Below are 17,297 nucleotides of genomic sequence, written 5' to 3' on the forward strand. Positions count from 1 at the left end.
ATATGTCAAAGTCACCTTTTAAGTTGAATTGCAGAAATACAATAACCTCTTCAGGAGATTCTAATTTTCTGGGTCGTACCTGTAAGTGTCCTCCAGTCTGTGACGGTGCTGCTCCAGATTCTTACGCGTTTCCTCTGGGGGGCGCTCTGGCTGAACTCTTGTGCATCCATGTGCCAGTTGGCAAAAAGAGGCATACAAATTACATTTTATTTATTTTGACGAGTTTTTTTTAAATTTGAAATTCAATTTTGCATGTGAGCAACACTGCTACTTATTGTGTAGTTTTAAGCTTGGCTTGTTCCATAGTTAGGTTGAAGCAAAACTTGTGTGGCTCCATATAAAAAGCTTCACTGTTCTATCTGGAGGATTTTTTTTTTTTTTTCAATAAATATCAACGTTGGCTCGTGACTTTTCCCAATGTTTTCCATTTTGGCCCACTGTGTGTTTGAGGTTGACACCCTGGTGTTAGAGGATCGGTTCTGTAAAAAGCCTGCATCAAGGTTCACTTCCTCAACGCACTTCTTGAATTGGATTAAAAAGTGATGTGGAACCTCCACCCAAGAGAGACCCGTCGAGTTTCATATCAGCAAAAGCTGTTTTGGTTCTGCCAAGGTGATGTTTGGAACAACAGTTCACAGGGCACCGTGCACGGGGGGGGGGTTCTGTTCATATCCTATCGAAGGAGGCACAGTAGTGCAGTGGGTAATGCAGTGGGTGATGGAACACCTCAAATCCAGGTGTACTGAAAGCTGATTAACTGTATTAGTTGACATGTATGAAGATTGGATTGGTTTGACAGAGACGTCATGACCAAAGGGGAAGGAAGTTTACAAAATAAACTGAAAAATAAACCAGCAGAGCAGAGCAACGTCCCCTGGTTACTAACATCCCACTGGTCCGCTGCTTGTTTTTGTATTTGAAAGGCTGCGCATCGCACATTAACAGTGAATTATTTCTCGTCCTGTACTGCCATCTAGTGCCTCTTTAATCGCAACAACATCCCCATAGACTTGGGACAGCCGTCTGAAATGTTTTTGACCCATCCCGTTGAAAATCATTTCAAAACAGAACTACGTACCATCGTACACAAGAAAACGCAATTGCTTTATATATCAACGTCAAGATGAAAAGGTTCAGTACAGGTAAGTACAAAGTAGATATTGGGCTCATTTATTGCAATTTGAAAAAGAAAATTCCGTCCACAGTCGGCGCAAAAGGAACTATCACTCACAACCCACAGGAAATAAATAACGTCTTTTTTTATTTTATTTGACAGCAACCTCTAGGCTTCAAATCACAAACCTGACCAGAACCCAGAAATAGACGCCTTTCTAAACAAACCTCACAACAGATTTAATCAAGAGTTTCAAGACTCGCTGCAGAATTTTACTGAATTTTACTTTATTGAAAATTATTCACTTATGTGTGATAAAAAGACTATGTACAGAAGTCATCTTTCCTTTTAATCATTAATTATTTTTATATGAAAGGTTTTATAATCACAAACGAAAGAATGGACTGAAATGAAAGTCAATGTTCAACAGTTTAAGAAAGAAATTGAGATGTGGAAATATACAAAACACAGAGATATGCCACGATTTCTAACACGTACAGCATTTCTTCCAAATTGAAAAACGTTTTATACCGCTGCGCCTGCGCAGGCTCATCGCATGACTGACAAATATAGACAAGGGGGAGCTTAGTTTCGATAATATGACTGATAAATTAACATGAGCAATCAATCAGATTTTTTGGGGGCTATTTTAACGTCGATTAAGAAGTACGTAGTCGCTTATTATTAACGTTAAGGTAGCGTCCACATCGGTATCCGTAGGGAGGGGGAAATGACGTAACCAGGAAGTAGACGTGGTTATTCCAAAACTTTAAGATCTGTTTTTGACGACAGCCTTGCGACAAGCCTGTCATTTTTTTTAATTTTTTTTTTTTTTTTTTTTGTTGCAACCGTTAACAGCAGAGGAACTTTAAACCCCAATCCTATCAGTCACCGCTGCTTCTTACGTCACTTCATGCTATTTAGGACGCTCTTCACCAAAAGGTAAGCAAGCCAGTGACGCTGGTCGGCCGCTCGAGTCTCACCCATTTCAATATGTCACCCATTTCAATATGTCACCCATTTCAATATGGCACACGCCGAAAAGTGAATAGACTCGCTGTACATGACTTAGCGAAGACAGGAGCCCAGAGAATAAAACACAATGAAGCCTTGTGTGTGTGTGTGTGTGTGTGTGTGTGTGTGTGTGTGTGTGTGTGTGTGTGTGTGTGTGTATATATAAGAAGAAATGGGAGCAAGAGAGGAAAAACAAATTGAGCTGGGCAATTTGTTGAAAACAACAACAACAACAGTTGAACTGAAACGGGCTGCGTTCATCAGCTAATCAAAAGTTTAAGACCACGGCCTTTAAGAGCCAAAAATCTGTGTGAAAATGTGGATTCCGTGTTATTTTCTGTCAAGTCATCACTATGTCAAGATCTCCTGATGGCAAATGCAAAAAAGAAAAAGAAAAAGAGTAGCTCAGTGTCTTTGAACGTGGTAGGATTGTTGAGCTGCACAAGCAAGGCCTCTCACAACGTGCCATCGCTGGTGAGGTTGGATGCAGTAAGACAGTCATTTTGAATTTATTATTATTATTATTATTATTTTTAAAGATCCTGAGGGTCACGGAAACAAAAAAAGGATCTGAATAGCTGCCCCTGACCCAAATTAAGACAATTATATATATATATATATATATTATAGATATTCTCTCTAGGACGGACAGACTTGCAATGGGTGTCATTGTCATTTGTAACAACAACAAGCCAGTGGTAATCTCTGCGTACAGTCAATGTCCAGAACTGTGTCTGAGCTGCTGGTGCTTGATGGTATTCTTTCCTTCCGACGTTGTCAGAATGAACAGCGCTCCCCTGCATGTTATCTGGGAGGTAGCGGGCCTGGTAGCTTACCTGAACCCCCGGCCTTGGAGCCCGGGCTGCGTCATCGTGGAGCACCGTGCCCAACGCAAGCTGGGAGGCAGTGTCTTCCACCTGGAGAAGGAGGAGTTTCTATCCTGGATGCTGGGAGCGAGGGCTGTTGCGGAGCTGCTGTGCGACAGACTGGCGGTGAAGAGATGTGCTCTGGTCAGCAGACCCCACAGCGACAGATCCGTTCAGGTGCAGCCCGTTTGACTGACTGATGTTAACCAAACTGGAGCATTTAAAAAGCTCTATTGGCTTGAAATAGCATAGAACTCCATCAAATGTGTGTGTGTTTTTTTTTTTAAGGATTTTACCTCAACACCACAGCCTGGTAAAATAAGTTGCGTCTCGCACTGCAACTACAGGAAGTACCCGAAAAATTTGAATATCGAGTAAAAGTTGTTTTATTTTGGCAATTTAACATCAAAGATGAAAGCAATACATTTTATTGAGCCATTCCACGCAAATTGACGTCTCAAGCAGTTCCCTGTTGTAACTTTGCTGATTAAGATTTTTAGCTTATTTAAACCACAAAGCCACAAACTCAGAAAATGATTATGAAATTTGAGTTGTTTTTTTTAAGCTGCAAGACCTGATCAGCAAAATCCAAAGAAATAAAAACTTGAAACATATTATTCCTTTGTATAATAAGCCATGTTTTGGCTGCAATAATAAACATCTGAAATACTGAAAGTCATCACAAATGAGGGAGAGGAGTGCAAAAAAATAAATAAATAAAAACAGTCGGAAGAACGGAGACGTTTCTTGACTGGCGAACCTCTGCCAGGATTTCCAGGGCAAGAATCTCAACAACGTCTGTGTTTGTTGATGGTGGTAGTCATTAAAGATGTTCCCTTTACTTTACAACACATAACGAAACACTTACTGATGCTTTTCCATCCATTTTTAAGTCTTTATCAAGCCCTTGATAAGCTTCAGCTGCCTGACAGCGATAACTAATAATTATAATCAGGTGTGTTAAATTAGCCTGAAGTTCCAACATGACTGTGATTAAAAAAAATTAAAGCGCCAACAGTGTAAACAGAAGTCACTGTACAAAAAAAGGAAAAAAACAACGTTTGATATATTATATTAAGTGTATGACTTTTCTGCTTTTAATGAACTCGCTTGGTTGGTACATTATCGCTGGGCAGATCCGCATCGTTCCTCTGCATGGTCTGAGTGAAGAGTGGCGCCCTCACTTGGCAGGACAGGAGGAGTACCATGCTTCCGATCCAGGTTACTGCACTTCAAAGACTGCTCCAAGATGGAGCGACTCCAGGCTGAGTGAGATCCAAGCCAAGATCCGAGCCAAGCTGCCGTCAGCGGATGCCCCGCCCAGCTACTCCTTCCTGGGAGAAGATCCAGCGCACCCTGGGTTGTTCTCGCGCATCGTCCGAGGAGAGGAGCAGCAGTGGCGAGTGTGGGAGAACGAAAGCCACGTGGCCTTTCTCACTCCTTTCCCCAACTCCCCTGGTTTCACCGTGTTGGTACCACGCAGACCTTTGACCTCTGACATCTTCAAACTGGAGAAGGCAGACTACGAGGGACTGGTTCTTGCCTCCAGGGAGGTGTCCAGACTCCTGGAGGAAGGTCTGGGTGCCAGGGGAACAGGGCTGATCTTTGAGGGCTTTGAGATCGACTACGCTCATGCCAAGCTGATACCACTGCTCCCACCTTCACCACACCAAAGCCTGACTGACACAAGTGGACCTCCAGAGTTTTACCCTACTTACCCTGGATATGTGACCTCGGAGGACGGACCTGAGGCCAACCTGGAAGATCTTCAAAATTTGCAAACCCAAATTACTGGAACTGGTTCATCTGTTTAGCTCTGCTCTGAGTTAGCAGCTGCGCTTAGTTGCTACGTTTCTATAAAAATGATCTCAATGTTTCCACAATCTGCCAAAGAGTATAGATGTTTGTCTTTTGCTATTATTATTCAAATCTATTGGAGTGTGCCTTCAAATTGAGGACTGATTTTTTTTTTTCTTTGATTGCACAGAGCGCTTTGAGACGTCTTTGGATGTGATTTAGCACTGTACAAATAAAAGTTGATTGATTGATTTGTATTTGCTCTGTGTGTCGTTATTTTCTCCTCCTCCTCCGTGGTTTCATACTGAAATATGACCCCATAATTTCGTCCAGTATCGGACCGATACCAATACCCAGTATGGGATCAGTGCATCGCTACTAGCCGTGATGCTAGCTGACGGTTCACGCTAGCCTACCTGCAAACATGATAATCTATTGTTTTGGGGGAAGCAACGCTGAGTAGAAACAGGTCTTTTCTTTCCTACACAAGTCACACTGTCATAACAAGCCTTTGTGAAAATGCTTTGAACACAGCAGCAATGACTGCAGTTGGGTTTAGGCACGTTGTCAATGTTATAAATGTTTTCTTATAAATTACCAATTTCGAGTGTGTTACTACAGACAGTGCTTTTATTGTCTGAATACACTGAATACACATTGACCTCTGACAAAAGAATCAAACTCTAGTAAAGTGTCATTTTAAAAATCAGTCTAGTTCAATCTTAAATACAATATACATACAGGAAAAGCAATGCTCAACAGCACTTGTTTTATAGGGAAGTCAGCCTTTCACCACCCAATTGAATATGACTATTTTTGAATAAAAAAAAATACTGTTATCTGCAAAAAGAGGGTAATCCATTAGTTTCACTTGGAGATATGTCCATGGACGCGGAAGCGATAAAGACAAGTATATTCCATGTGACCCCAGTTAGAAAGAACGCGTAGTTCCACCAACCGATACACCTCGTCTGTGGGCCGCTGTAGTTGATGGGGAAACCGCCGGCCAGAGAGAAGAAAATTAAATAGTCAGAAGAAAATTAGAAACATTTAAAATTGGGAGAATAAATAAGTCATCCATAAAACAATTTTGACTTACAGGTAACTCGAAAGTCTGTGTCGGTTCTCCATATTCATCATAAGTGAATGTTCCAAGCAGAATTCCATCTTCTATTTCATTTTTCATTCCCTATTGTGGCAGAAGGAAATTGTAACTGAATAGAATCATAATCTAAGAAATCTATTTCAAAAGTGAATAGATTTTAATGGCAGTTAAAATAATGGCTGAATAAGATGATCACCATTGAATGCACTTTATTGTAAGACGCATATATAGCCCACATTATGTTCATATGAAAAAAAACAAAAAACAATTCTAATCACTTACATGAACCTCAAAGTCCTTGGGGGAGGAGTCAATGCGGCCAGTTGGGGACTTGAACCGTGGTAAGTGGTCCAGTGTCACATGAGTCATTTTGATTGGATGAGACAATGAGATCACGAGTGACCCCTGGGCACCATGAAAAGCCCAACACTTCCCTGGGAGCAGAACCGGAGAGCCCTACGACGACATAGTGAGTTAAAGCTTGGACAAATGATCAAGTATTTTATATAATGTATTTCATGCTCTCAGTCAAATGGAAGATTACTTGAAGGAATGTAAATCAGCTCCATGCTCTAAATTCACATATAAGACAAAGAGAGAACCTGGATAACTGTGCGAGGACTCTCAGATGGATACCACAGAGGAATCCCAAACAGGGTGACACATGCTGAACGGCCACGGTATGTCTCTGAACACCTTGTACTGACGACACTCGCTCCTGAAAGCACAAGCACATCCATATCTACCCATGAGAATACACTGCCATTTCTTGTTTCGATCAAATTTGTTGAAAGATCATATTAGTCGTCAACAAAGCAATAACGGAACAAATGGTTATTTACAGAAATACTACATCTTTCTAAGGGCAAAGTACTGTTGAAATTATTTTTCATGAAATATGTGTGTTACTGCACAAGTCTAAGCGCTTCACTTATTACCAACCTTGAGTCTCGAGGGCGAAGTCGGGCATTTTGTCAGCCATGGGGTACACACATTCTGAGCAGCTTCCTTTCTCAACGAGCCTGAGAGTGTCCTGCTCCTGATATGAACATAGCCAGATACAGTCAATCAGTAAATACTCAGATAAAATGGTGATTATGGATATAACCAGGTAACAAGGTAGCGTTGGATTACCTTCATCACTCCATCGTCCACCCTAAAGTGGTCAGTGAACCACTTCTTCAGTGCGCTTTGAAAGTGTGGGCTAAGATGAGTTTGACCTGAGTCAGTGCTCACACAGGGACACCAAGCTGGGGGAGGTTTCCTCTTGAGTGAAACCCACTCTTCAGACAGCTTCAACAGGGCAAACAGGAGGTGGCATGAAGGACATAGGTTCAAGATAGTTCGAAGATAACACAAAGAAAACAAATTGTCCATCCCTTCATGTGAGATTTGCCTCTATCAGTGACGTTACCTTCTCATTCTTAGTCTCTATATCTTGGATTCTGAGCTTGAGGCTGGCAGTAGCAGAGTGGAAATCTGACAGCTGTTTTTCAAAGACAGCATGCTCCCGCTCCAGGTACACACGATTGTTCAAGTCCACGTCTTCAATCCTAGTTTTCATGTTCTCCAAGTCCGAGCGCACACTTTCTTTCAGCTGAAAAATAGAGCATGATAGCAGATGGTTGAGTCACAGGATTTGCACAATGGAAAGTACAAAGGCTTGAGTTTCAGATCTATGGTCTTTCCAAGGGCCCAGTGCCTATGTCAACTGTCTCCCAGACAACCTTCAAAGAGGGGCGATACCAGGTGTCATTACCATGGAAACCAGAAAGCAGAAAACTCCCAGAAAACCACGGAATCACAAAAAAAAAGGTTTGAGGGCTTTAAGAAATGACTCAAAGGATGTAACCCTGTACTGCGGGTCCAACAAAGTAGAGGACTACGTAAAACTGCACACAATATGAAATACTACTTGCCAGTTGCTCAGACAAAACCAAAGACACAAGAAGGACCGACTGCTGACGAGCTCAATGAGGCCGAAAAGTTCTGGACCAAAGCAAGACAATGACAGCTTGAGTCAGGAGATCAAACAACTTAGGGAAGGAAATGACCTAAACAAGGAGTGAACTCAACTTATAATTTACTGGTGCAGTAAATAAGTCATGTATGGCGCTGCAGTTAACCTGCTTGTGGGCTTTTTTCTTTGTGTGTAACAAAGAAAGTGAGTATCAATCATTTAGAAATGGCACGTAGATGATTCATTTACCTGCAACAGAAATTTCTCCTGTGTCCGTTGCAGCTTCTCCTGTAATAAACACATTTCCAGGTTACAAAAATGTGATGCAATAACAATGATGTAAACTGAGATCACCAATATGATCCTGGGTTAAATTTTTACTTCATAATAAATATGTAACATGCTCCGTGCATCACTTTGGAAATCATTCCAGATTGTACCACAATTTGCCTCCTACCGTAACTTGACGCATCTTTTCTTCAACTGCAGTGTTTACAGCGGCAGGATCCTAAAGTGGAAAAATAATCAATCATCCATCAGAATTCTTTATTAATCCCCAGAGGAAATTGCTTGTGTAACAACACTCCTTTCAAGCAAGAAAGCAAAACAAAACAAAAACATCAATGAAGATAAAAAAAAAAAAAAAATGTTGCATTTACGCGTCGAAATAAATAATACACATATGAATATTCCTATTCCCACTTGTATTTAGGCTAAAAGCTCTCATGCATATCTGGGAAATACAATCTATAAAACCATACATGAAATCAACAGAGACATTTTCAACGATACGCTGAGCAAAATAAACAAGACATTAATAGATGGAGAAATCTAAAGACTGTCTCTTCACGTAGAATTTAGACAGTTAAAATGAACACACTGCCTCGTCTCGATTTCCTTTCCTTTATGTTAACACTCTGCACCCCTCCAAATCACTGTAAAGAAATCCACTCCATTTGGCCGGACCAAACTCTCAACTTTATTATTGGGCTTTGCATGCCTTAAAACCCTATGGAGTTCCCTGGAATTCTCCTCTTCCATGTTACAATGATTGTACCATCCCTGGATAGATCATCTTTTTCTTTAATGTATGGTACACTATTTCAGCATGGGGTCAAGGCTTTCACGATTAAATCCATACAGCACATGTAGCTGTGCAGTTGGGATACAAACATTGATGCAATTTGAGTATGACTTTTAAGAACCTTCTTCACCAACTATCCATCCATCCATCCATTCATCCATCCATTTTCCATACCCCTTTACTCCTGAGCTCCGGGTCACGGGGGTCTGCTGGAGCCTCTGCTAGCCATACACAGAGCCTACATCACACCCTATAAGGTAAGCCAGATGAAATTGCGAGCTACTAACAAGTGTCCTATACGTAACACTGTTTCACCCAGAAGATTTCTGCACATGTTTTTAGGACTACCCAGTTATCTCTAAGTTCCGGTCTCGATTCTAGTTGCACACCTGATATTTATGTTCCCATCTTGATTTTTTTGTCTCCCTAATGATAATTCTAAAATGAATCTAAAGCAAATTCAATTCAAATTGGCATTTGCAGGGTTTACCTGTCAAAAAAAAACAACCTATTTTTAAAAATGTCTATGAGATCTTTTGGATCCACAGCCATGTCAACATTGTCAACCTTGAACATACTGCACAACTCAATAAGACACGACCAGTGACTGTACAATCTTGGAACTCTTTTGCATTCAGGATAATCTCTTGGGCTAGGGACTGCAACCACCAGGCAACTCTCTCTCTCTCACACACACACACACACACACACACACACACACACACACACACACACACACACACACACACACACACACAGATGTTCAGACCTACCATCGCATGTGAAGCAAATTCCCTTTCAGTCTGCAACAACTTATTTGCAACATCTTTGTTCAGCAGGATGGAGGTAATCGGAGAAAGTAGGAACCAAAAACCACCTGCAGAGGAAAAAAAAAAAGACTTCAATCCCTGCAAAGTCAATGTGGCCTTATGATATGAACCTGTAGTACAGTACAAGGAATGGCAAGCACATGATTCCAGACTTGGAATGATGAATAAAGAGTGAGACTCACAATGAATGCACAGCATATAGTCACACAAAATGCAAGATGGCATGGAAACATTACTTACATTTTATCCAACTTACATAAAACGATGATGAAGAGGAGGAGAAACAAACCACAGGCCTTCTTCACGTGACTACTGAGAGGAGTTTTAGCTACAAGATTGAGAATAAAGGTCTACAATCAAGGTACTTTAATAAGAAGGAAACCAATCACATACAGTGATCTGGACAACAAGTTATAATGTCATGATGTAAAATCACTATGATAAAGATGATAATAGGATGTTGGCCGGTCCGAACAGAGCCAGATCCCATTTGGACACTTGCTAAAAACAGTGTGGACAGTCAGCCCTAGAAATGGGATCCGAGAAGGAATCCGATTTAAATCCGATTCGCTTACAGTCTGAACGCAGCCTAAATGTCACAAATGCAGTAGTAGCAGTCCCAATTGCATGACATACAAGCATCACTTCATGTACAAATTAACAATGTATGTGTAAATAAAGTGGACATTTACCCTAACACCATACCTAGAGCTGCTACATTCACAATTTTGTGTATTGGGTTGACCAGTGACGAGATCAAATCTGTTCAAAACATATAATAAAAGTCGTAATTAAATAAGGCATGAACAAAGACATACACACTCAGATAAACTAATACTTCACACTCACCCATCAGAGAAAAGAGGGCTCTGTTAATTCTTGGTCTGTATCCAGCCACAGTGCTACCATAGCTTTTGCCAGTGCTGCTGGTAGCGGAATGGATAGGCTTCCTGTTAGGATTCTCACTGGATGAGTAGCCTGAGCTGTCCATAGTTCTTTGGCCACTTCCCTGTCTGGCATGATGACCCCTGACTGGAGTCGGCATCTCAGAACAGATGGAAGGGGGCGCCGTGATCCCGCGGCTTGGCTGACTTGTAGGGGCTGACGGTGGGACTGAGACACAGAATAGAAAAGTCCCTCCTCAATGTAATAAATACAAGTGGTCAAGTGACAAGTGGTCCTATACACATACACTGTTTACGGACGCGCAGGTGTGGTTAGGGTTACAGTAACAGACACACCTGCACAACATTTAATATTTTTTAACTGTAATTTGTATATGTGTTGGTAAATATGATAATATGCATTTAGCACCAGACAGAGACTAGGGTTTACTTGACATGTTTCTATTTTTTTTTAATGAATCATTTAATCATGAATATATTCTACAACATATGAATCACATTTTGGAAGCTAAATGTCTTTCTTTAAATCTATTTAATCTATGAAAAATTACCTTCAACATTTTCATCATGATACTTGCTTTGAGAGGCGGATGCTGAGGGGCTCCCAGAAGCGCCATTGCTCTTGAAAGTGGTTGGAGTTTTAGATTGACCCTTACTAGACCTGGCCTTCTTCTTGAAAACCCTTAGCGTAAACAATATAGAACACAATAGGAATCAACATTATGGCGCGCAACTTGAAGCGGCTGACTGGAGATGAAGCATCTAGCGAATCATTGCAGCCACGCACAAAGGCACAACAACACAAAAAAGGCACAACATACTTGACAGGGTTTTCACGGTAGGAAATGTTTGTCACGCTACTTGAATCGGATTCTTCATCCGAGTTATAGTAGCCGCTGGACTTGAGGCGAAAACTCCGACGAGACATGTCTTAAAGAAACAGAGACAGAGCATTTTTCAGCACGCTTCATTTGCAGGAACCAACTCTATTTTTAATATAGGCCTAATATTATGGACATCACTCCGATTCGTGTATGTACTCAAATGACCCTGCTTGCAACGTTGTAGGTAAAACTGTTTCAGTAGAAGTACAGGTAGGGATGTGAATTTTAAAAATGAAAAATGATGATTAAAGCTGCAAGCAGCGTTTGTGGGACTGCGCCCACCGTGGAGGCCTTGGCCCGAGCTCTCGGCTCATTGGCTTCAACAAGGAGAAACAAGTGACTTTTCATTCCATGGCTGTGCAACGTTCCAGCTGCTCATCATTTATTAAGAGTGCATACTTCTAAGTATACACTTTTGTTAATATATATATGCAGTATATTGAGCTTTTACCAATATAAAAATCTCAAATGAGGCCAAATTGAACACACTGAACCTTTAATCAACATGAGTTTATGACCTGCACTTACTGGGAATTCCTTGTTCATAGGAAATAACTGCAATCCCCGATCCCCATCACCAGCAGGGTGCAGGCAGCAGGTGGGAGAGGGTGCATTGAGAGAGAGAGAGAGAGAGAGAGAAAGAGAGAGAGAAAGAGAAAGAGAGAGAGAATTTAAGAATATCAATAACAATTTGTATAGAGGCTGAGCATTGTGTTTTAGTTATTCTTGTTTTTTACGTTAACCCGAGTATTTCTTTACGCAAGTATCCAGAACAGAACATAATTGCATTTCAACGGCAAGCCTTTTGTCCCTTCCGATCACCCGTAGTCAGGTCCTCAAGCTGTAGCGCTGTCTTCAAACTGTATCCTGCTAACTTTTTTTTGTGTTTTACAAAAAGTGCTGTGAACACCCTGCTGACATGTTTGATTTGGATTCATCAGGGGTCATGTGTTTTTTTTGTTTTTAAACAACAAACGTACGTCATAAGTGGGTCTGGATACAGATACACTGTTTTGAAAGAATTAATACAGAAGACCAAAGAGGAAATGTTTTCTATTTGTTCATTTGGTTCTCCATTAAGACACTGGTAAGAATTGCTTTACAAAAAAAGGAAAAATAAAGAGACTCTTACGCATGCCAATCAAAACCTGATTAATTGCAGTTAACTATTGCGATTAAAAAGAATTAATAACACACAAGGCTCGACAACACAAAATGAAAGGTAACCCCAATCGTTGTGTTAATTGCACCTATGCTTATATATATATTTAATTTAATTTATATTTGATGTGGCCACCCAAAAAAGTTGTTACGTGCTACGTATTATTTGCAGTAGCGACAGTATGAGCAATGCGATAAAACAAGACAACAGCCTTGGAGAGTACCGGAACTGATGCAATGCTCGGCACCTGTCTCTTACGTATCGCTGATATCGATTATTAACAGTCTTCTACTCGATCACTTGGCTGCGAGGTATTTTAAGATTAATGTTAGAAACTGGCCAGCTGAAAAAAGTTATTTTGGGGGAGGCAACTTTTAAAGCTACCACTGTCTGAGCCGTTACGATGAGCACGATGACTGTAAGGTGCGGCGGCTCCGGTGTAGATGATTTACATCACCATACGGGACACATGTACAGTACATGCAACGTAACCAACTCCAGACAAATTTGAGAAATACAAAGACTGAACCGAATGGAACTTAAATGAAGAAGATGACACTAAAAACCCAGAGAACCTGGAGTTTGACGGATAAAACCGCTCTTTTCATTTCCTTCATCGGACATTGAAAAAAAAACAATTCCTGAAACGGTGCAGTGTAAACAACAGCATCCACTTGATTTAAATTCCATGTTTTAACCTGATTATTAAAAAAAAAGATGGTATTCAACTAACCTGATCTGAATTAATCCTCTGATGCAATTTTGCTGAATAGAGCAACAAAGCCAAACTGTGTCAGCGGAGGTTCTTAAGAGTTCTGAAGGACGACAGTTAGACAAGGAAGTGGCAGCCCATCACACTCGACAGAGAGCAACAGGAAGTCTTCAGGCGCGTACAGAGGCCTTCTTCACTTGAGGTTGCTATTAATCAACACGTGCTTCTCCCAGACAACTCCTGGCACACTTTGCTAAATGTCATCCCCACAATTTTGTGGCTCTGAATTTACGAGAGACATCCTGGCTTCGTTTAAAAGAGCAGCAAATTGTAACAGCAACACAGAGGCAATGCAAGAGTTGCTGAAGTCGCGCTCCACTTAACTACAGACCACAGCAAAAGGCTGCAAGCTGGAAACTCTTTCCTGTTTAGAGTAAATATAGACCGCACTGCAGCAGAATCGATTTGTGAGGCAGCCAGCTAGCTTGGTATTTATTCTGAGTCGTAGGACTCTATTTCTTACTATCTTTTTTTTTTTTTTTTTTTTTTTACACGGTCCAGTATTTAATTATTCCAAATGTGAATTTCTAAATTGTATCCGGACAGAGAAAGTAATGCCAAATTCATTAATATTTATTTGCAAAAGGAAACCGGTGGGAGAAACACAACCAATCTGAGAAGAGAATCTCAAGTCCGACTGAAGATGGCAAGTAGGTTCACCGCGCCACAGTTAACCTAGTTAAGCACATTCATCTGCTGACCATTAACCGTTGTTAGAGCCGCTTTGTCAAGTTGGGCTGGCAGATATGTTGGCCTATCGGGAGAAACCGCATCTACTTTTTGTTTTCTTCTCCTCAGATTCTAATAAACCTGGTTTGAAACCCGTGGAAGGTCCCAGACCACTGTTTTGGTTGGCTTTTAAATATTTTGTTCACCTGATTGTACTTTTTTATTTCAGAAACAATTATACCCACAGGCCACTGTAGCATGGTGAACTGTAGCATAGTGAACTTCCTCGCCATCTTTGGTTCAACTTCAGGTCTCCGTTCCGATTGGTTGTGTTCTTCTCTGACTGGTTTTGAGAGGGACCCAACTGCAGTGACGGGGCGCCGCCATACATCCACAGTCCATGCCAGAAGTCTCAAGCGGAAATTTCTTTCTTCTTCGTGTAATGTATTTCTCATCCTGCGTCCAAACCGATTGGCGTGTCGTGTTCATGTCGGCCATCTTGTCTTATACTCTTGCTGGTTTTTCGAGGGCAGCGGCCAGGCAGAGGATGAAAGTGGTGGATCAGCAGGGTGAGGCGACCTCAGGACATCTACTCCCTCCTTCAGATGAAGCTCAGCAGCCATGTTAGCATTTAGCATTTTAGCTTGAATCATGTTAAGTCTTTTCAGCCGTGGCCTCACCATTCTTCTCAATAGAACTTTACCTTTAACTCTGATTTTATGAGTAAAAAACAACAACAAGTATTTATGCTCCTAACTTCCCTGCTGCTGCTGCTGCTGCTGCAGATGACGGACGGAGACTATGGCCATGTCCAAAACCACTCTCTGCTCCCTGCATTCTGGATTCACCCATTTTGTAGTGGTGTCTGAATTTCAGTCGACATTCACTATTATAATTCACAACATGGATTTGTGAAAAGCAGTGGACGACCAATGGTCGCTTGCCGTGCAGTATGTTCCAGCATGCACTGCATCATTCCCACCAGTGGGGGAGTAACAACCTGTCGGTGCAATTTAACTAATGTGAAAACCAAATAACAAAAAAAACAAAAAAAAAAACAACACCTGACTTTACCCACTAGGTGGTGTAGTTACTTGACACTTACATAGATTGTAATACACAAGAGCAGGGCAGACAGTTATGTATATTTCTGAAATAAATATAAAAGGTTAAGTATTCAGTATTAGCTATTTTATTATTCAAATTTCTATATTTATTTGATACCAAATACGTAAATGATAATAAACAAACAATAAAAATTAACATTTATTTTTTATAAAGATATTAGTTAATAGTTATTACATGAGAATACTATCTATGAAATTGACTTCACACACACACACACACACACACACACACACACACACACACACACACACACACACACACACATTAACAGTTTTTTTTTGTTTTTTGTTTTGCTTTATTCTGTCGGTTCGATGTTTCCCAGCGGTCTTTTTTTCAAGATTAAACCCCCTTGTATGTGTAGTAGTTTGATTTCAGACCAAATCGAGTCCCCCTATGTATATAAAATTTACGTATATGAGATAAGAGACGAGTAAACGGTAGCTTGAAAGTTTCGTTTTTTTCTTTGTTCAGGTGTTAAAAAAAAAAAAAAAAAGTTGATACTGTCATCATGCACTTTATGTTTGGAAAAGTTCATTTATATCTGTTTTATTGTGCGGCTAACACTGCTTTCCAGGTGGGAGGAGGGGAGGATGGAAACAAAGCCTCTTTAGTTCACGAGCTGCACTTTCAGCGTTACAAATACGGCACTATTGCCGTAACGCTGTTGTTTAGTAGTGTGTTGTCCTGTTCAGCATTAGTTTTAAAATCATTTTTATTTTATTTTTTTTCACTCAGCTTCAGGAAATGTTAAAACAACAACAACAACAATAAATTTACGGTTGTGTTTCTTCAGTTGTTATTTAGTTGCTGTTGTGTTTAGCATTCCAAGGCAACATAAATATGCCAGACAGGCTGGAGGGGGGAGGGGGTCCTGACACAACACGCCTAAAGCACCAAACTAAAACGCTTAAACAACTTCGTGGCTGAATTTCAACGCATTTAGCAACTTTACATCGAGCGACGTCAAAACCCTTACCTGGATATGTTGTGACGTCGGTGACCGCTGAGCACGGCGCCGGCTGCGCGTGAACTGACAAACCGCCTGTGAGGACGTGATAACGCCACAGCGCGATACGACCACCGAGTTACGTTCAAGAGCGATTTGCCTCCGTTTAACAGGGGGGGGGGTGTTGCTTAATCACCGCCGCGTTCCCGTGACTGAACTGTAGAGTTGGAGGGGATTTAAAAATGCTGGGGGGGGGGGGGGGCGGGATCTGCATGTACAATTACACTACAAAAAGTCGCAGGGATATCATCACGATTAAATAAATGTAGCGATAAACCGTTGCATTATGGAATTAATGTGTTATTATTACTAAGTGGCTTGAGCAGTAGAACACACTTGTTGGGCCATAGGGATCCCTCAAAACCTAACGTGTTGGTATCAGGACGTTTTATTGTTGAAAGTTGCAAACTGAGAGCAGAAGTTTCAATGAGTCCTCCTTTCATCAGTGAAAGGAGGACTCATTGAAGGCTGCGTCTCACCTTTTCACCTCCGTGCTGTACAGCAAGAAACTAAAGAAAAGACGACAAACTGACCTTCTTACTGGGCAGACAGTGTCCAGACAGAAGGAGGAGAGAGAGAGAGAGAGAGAGAGAGATTTCATCTTTCAAACAGCTATGGGTGGAATAGAGCTCGAAATGTAACCGGGATTTGTGGATTGTTCCATCCATCTATCTATCCATCCGTCCATCCATCCATCCATCCATTTGTGTGGTCAGTGCTCAGAATCGTGACTTTTTCCTATTGCTTCAACTTCAACTTGATACGCCTAACACTTTTAATCTGAAAATCTATCTATAATCATGCTATTCCCCCCCGTCCCCCCTTATATTTATTATTTCTTTGACATGTCTTTCCATACATATATTATTTTGAAGCAGGCATTGTGTAAATGCATATGGGTTCTTTGTGATTCTTTCTGGCATCAATTATTGGGCATAAGTGTGACTTCTGAACTTCTTTGTCACCAGTCGGTGTGCAGTCAGGCTTGAAGAGGTGAGAAG

The 17,297-nt window shown here is 41.0% G+C and overlaps 2 protein-coding genes across 2 annotated transcripts; one reads left to right on the forward strand and one right to left on the reverse strand.

Moving 5' to 3' along the window:
• Positions 1 to 1,889: 1,889 nt before the first annotated feature.
• Positions 1,890 to 5,048, forward strand: LOC142879546 (uncharacterized). Its single transcript, XM_076012911.1, has 3 exons — positions 1,890 to 2,056; positions 2,910 to 3,171; positions 4,131 to 5,048. Exons 1-3 carry the CDS (start codon positions 2,028 to 2,030, stop codon positions 4,806 to 4,808), a joined length of 969 nt encoding a protein of 322 aa, XP_075869026.1. The 5' UTR covers positions 1,890 to 2,027; the 3' UTR covers positions 4,809 to 5,048.
• A 359-nt stretch (positions 5,049 to 5,407) lies between these two features.
• Positions 5,408 to 16,372, reverse strand: sun2 (Sad1 and UNC84 domain containing 2). Its single transcript, XM_076012888.1, has 17 exons — positions 16,267 to 16,372; positions 12,088 to 12,114; positions 11,497 to 11,605; positions 11,227 to 11,357; positions 10,620 to 10,883; positions 10,476 to 10,532; positions 10,027 to 10,098; positions 9,714 to 9,817; positions 8,314 to 8,364; positions 8,106 to 8,144; positions 7,311 to 7,493; positions 7,031 to 7,189; positions 6,839 to 6,935; positions 6,499 to 6,614; positions 6,179 to 6,352; positions 5,891 to 5,980; positions 5,408 to 5,772 (listed from the first exon to the last, which is right to left on the reverse strand). Exons 3-17 carry the CDS (start codon positions 11,601 to 11,603, stop codon positions 5,659 to 5,661), a joined length of 1,758 nt encoding a protein of 585 aa, XP_075869003.1. The 5' UTR covers positions 11,604 to 11,605; positions 12,088 to 12,114; positions 16,267 to 16,372; the 3' UTR covers positions 5,408 to 5,658.
• Positions 16,373 to 17,297: the final 925 nt, after the last annotated feature.

The sequence above is a fragment of the Nelusetta ayraudi genome, unplaced genomic scaffold (assembly GCF_046127955.1).
Source record: "Nelusetta ayraudi isolate G7.1 ecotype Tasmania unplaced genomic scaffold, CSIRO-AGI_Nayr_v1 ptg000006l, whole genome shotgun sequence".
Lineage (NCBI taxonomy): Eukaryota > Metazoa > Chordata > Actinopteri > Tetraodontiformes > Monacanthidae > Nelusetta > Nelusetta ayraudi.